Source organism: Prunus persica, chromosome G3 (genome assembly GCF_000346465.2).
Source record: "Prunus persica cultivar Lovell chromosome G3, Prunus_persica_NCBIv2, whole genome shotgun sequence".
Classification (NCBI taxonomy): Eukaryota; Viridiplantae; Streptophyta; class Magnoliopsida; order Rosales; family Rosaceae; genus Prunus; species Prunus persica.
The window spans coordinates 9,596,864-9,600,627 of record NC_034011.1 but is presented as its reverse complement, the minus strand read 5'-3'; the positions used below and the strand labels follow the sequence as shown (position 1 = coordinate 9,600,627).

Here is a 3,764-nt window from a genome sequence, read left to right as displayed (position 1 = left end):
CGGAGAGCAGCAGTAGTAACTTTTCCACTATGTAAAATAATAGGGCTACAACTTTAGTGTTTACAATAAGTATGTGGCTCACTAATTTTCTCTCTTGGAGAAATTTCTCTCCACTCTATTTTTCTCTCTACTTACTCACCCTCTTTCTTCCTTCTCTTCCTTTCTTTCTTTCCTCACTCTTTCTTCTCTTCCTTTCTTTCTTTCCTCACTCTTTCTTCTCTTCATTTGGTGTGTCTTACAAGTGAATGAGCAAGCCTATTTATAGGCAAAGTAAAAGGCTTCAAATGGAGACATAATAATTTCTCCCCAACATTATAATTTCATCTTTTGACTAATCATCCCACTTCTAACACCATCATTTCTTCTTTTGACTACCATACTCAACACCATCATTTTTCTTCCATCATTTCTCTTTATGTGGGCTTCACCAATATTATTTACAACACACAACAATTTAGATCAATTTTAATAAAAAGTAACGAAGTCCCATGTAGCAACTTCTAATTGATAAAGTTTTAAACTAGGTTCCACTCTCTACATCTGAAAGTATCCTTTTTTTTTCTTTTGAGTACAAGCGATAGTCTAAACTACGAGGGAGGGGAGTTTCTCACATACACACAACTAAAATTCCATGAGGGTTCGACCCTGAAACCTTTGATTTGCCATGAGATTCCTTTTCTTTGTTTCTAATATTGCAGGTAAATATGGATCATTAGTTGTGTAGACTATCCATAGGATGAAGTCAATACGATCAACAATACATCAGTGTGATTTTGTGATGAACGAAATCAATGGTACGAAAAATATTTGGCGTCACATGCTTACCAGGTGATCAAACTAGTAGAAGAAGAAAAAAAAAGAAAAAAAAGACTAGACCTTGCTCTACAGATATTTAGAACACAAAAAAGGAACAAAGGAAAAGAAAAATATTTACTACAAATTATCATGTTCAATAACTTGTGCCCCTCTCCAATCCTCACCAGGCTTGACAACCACAGGTACCAGCATTGAAGCAGGGCCAGTGCATATAAAATACTCCTCCCCATATTTCTCATAGAAAGAACCAGGGCTGGATAAGTAGATATCCTCAAATCCCATGCGTATCACCCTGTAGAAGAGCTCACGCCCCTGAAATTCACAAACCAATAAGTTGGAAAGAAAAAATAAACACAAATTTATTATGTGTACATAAATATGTACAAGAACTAATATCATTGGTAATGTTCCTTGTCGGACAGTAAATTTGAACCATTGATTAGGTAGTGCGGTCCTGATTCGCAGTCACGCAATTCCATAAAAAAACTGGCAACTAATTACAATTTTTTATTTTACATCTGGCGAGACTCAATTATTCATTCCTTACGTTTTTGCTGATTTTTTATTATTATTTAACGACACATCAAACTCTCGTTTATGAGATTTGAATAGACGGATCATCACCGGATATATTTTTGTTGATTAGGAGTTAGATTAAGTATATTTAGCAAAGAATGGTTACCTGATCCAGTGTTTCATATTTGGAAGGTGGGGTGTTATAAATTGGCTTGAGTCTCTCTTTAGGAGGGGCAGCATAAACCCTGCTGAGCTTGTTTTTCAAAATGGTGAAAGGCACATCTTGGTGAGTCCAAGAACCTGGCTTTTCTTCAGGCTGAGAACCAAAATCGAACCACCCTGGAGTGTCAGCTTTCATTGCTTCAGCAGGAGACAAAATCTCAAAAGGAGAAGATAGTGGAGGGAGTGCAGTGTAAGCACAGCCCTTGAGACCTTGGATCGCTGCCCCGCTTCGTCTTTTGAACTTGAAATGGCTGAGTATGGCATTGGTCAGAGTGACTGGCTTCCGGCCTTTGTTTCTCACAATAACAGCCGTTGCCATGCTTACCGGATATAAACTGACGACATAGGTTATTTCAAGTGTTCCACTAGTGCTGCTTAATTCAACCTGCAACAAATCTAAGTGCCAAATCAATGGAAAACCAAGGAAACAAAAACTTTGTCCTCAAATTTCATCATTTCAATATATTCTCGGCTCTCTAGTTTTGTATCAGTGCATTGTTTTGGTAATTTCATGATCAAAATCTTATGTATTTCTAACAACTAAGGTTTTGGTCATTTAAACTTTTGGGCTGGAACTGGAAGGCGCCTTAAGGCAACTTACAACAGTAGAAGTCAGAACAATCAGACTCACCTACATCCGGATCTAGCATGTCTCTGTATATTTTTTTTTGTTTCAAATGGAACCAAAAGAAAGAAAGAACGAAAAAAAAAAAAACCTGGAGAGCATCGATGGAATCGGAATCAACATCTTTTACTGTCCATTCAGACGTGGAAACAAGTGAGCCTTTGGAGCCTGCTTCTGATACATCATTCAAGACCAAACCAATTCCTCCCTTGGCTTTGGTAGAATTAGGATCTGTTCCATTGCCTGGAATTGTGTAAAGAACTTCTTGGAAGCCGTCGTCCTTCCAGTACACCTTTGGCTTGTATGAAGTCACATGAGCATTGGGTATTTGAAGCCTTAATGAACTGCCATTTCTGACTCTGAGTTCAACAATGGGGATGTTATCAGACTCCAAGAATTTGATGCCCTTTCTCCCAAATTTTTCAGTAAGGTTCTCCGGCACGGAAACGGTCGGTGCAGAAACAGACTGTGATGAAGAAGCTCTTATCATCTTTGAATTGGGAACAGAGAAGGAAAGAAGAGAAGCCATGAGATAGAGAGAATGAAGAAGCTTTTAACAGCTTCCACACACATTAGTCACTAGTTTGCTAGGCTCATCCTTATTTGCCCACTGTTTTGTCTGGATATTTACTTTGGACTTATGCCACCACTTTTTCTCCTGAGCCCATCTGTCAAAGTTACAAAAATTTCTTTGCCAACTTTAAGCCCGCCAAATATCTGGATTAACTTGGTAAGTTTGTAACTTTCGCTGTAGAGCACTTATCCTTTGTACCCTTTCATACCAATGACAAGAATTACCACTTATATCCTTCATATCCATGACAAGAATTGGACTCTTACCCTCCCTGGCATAAGACCTCCCTACAAACCCCAAAAATTATTAGGATTAATGAGGGTAAATATTACAGAATAAGGTAGGAATTACAAGCACACATCTTCACATAAAAACCTCCAGACCTCATATGTCAACGGGTCATTTGGTCTAATAACAGAGTCTCCATTTTGTTGAAGGTAATCCTGAATTCAAATCTCACATACGACAATTGTTATCCATCCTTATGCACGAATTGATGTTGACCTTTCAAATGATAGTTGGAGTTGCACATCGATTCATACTCAAAGGGAAAGTAATTCTCTCCCTCAATGAATCTTCGTTCAAAAGAAGGCAGCTATCAAATATTGGGTACAAAAATGCAAGTAATTAGTGAAAGCATGCCAAGCATTAACCTTAACCATAATTGAGCACAAACCACATATTACAAAACCAGGATGATTTCTGGCATACTTGAAAAGAAAAGGGCCAAATACAACAGAAAAGAAAATACATTCAAGCTTCTCACTAAACATGGCTCAAGCACCCGATCATCGTTTCAATCCAAACCAGCCCTACAGGGGCATACCATGATCATTGTTTCAATCCAAACCTACCCAACAAGGGCATACCATGTGTCCATCGTAACAGAAAAGTAGCATTTACAAAGCATGAACTGCAATAACAAGTTTCTTTTTCTCCTAAACAAAATTGTTACTAAAATGGAACAAAAGATCCCTAACATAGAGCAATACAAGCAAAGATAGTCAACTT

General features: G+C 37.9%; 1 protein-coding gene across 1 annotated transcript; it reads right to left on the bottom strand.

Moving 5' to 3' along the window:
- On the bottom strand, positions 700-2,792 carry LOC18783340 (photosynthetic NDH subunit of subcomplex B 2, chloroplastic). Its single transcript, XM_007215533.2, has 3 exons — positions 2,271-2,792; positions 1,499-1,939; positions 700-1,128 (listed from the first exon to the last, which is right to left on the bottom strand). The coding sequence occupies exons 1-3, from the start codon at positions 2,706-2,708 to the stop codon at positions 934-936; spliced, it is 1,074 nt and encodes a 357-aa protein (XP_007215595.1). The 5' UTR covers positions 2,709-2,792; the 3' UTR covers positions 700-933.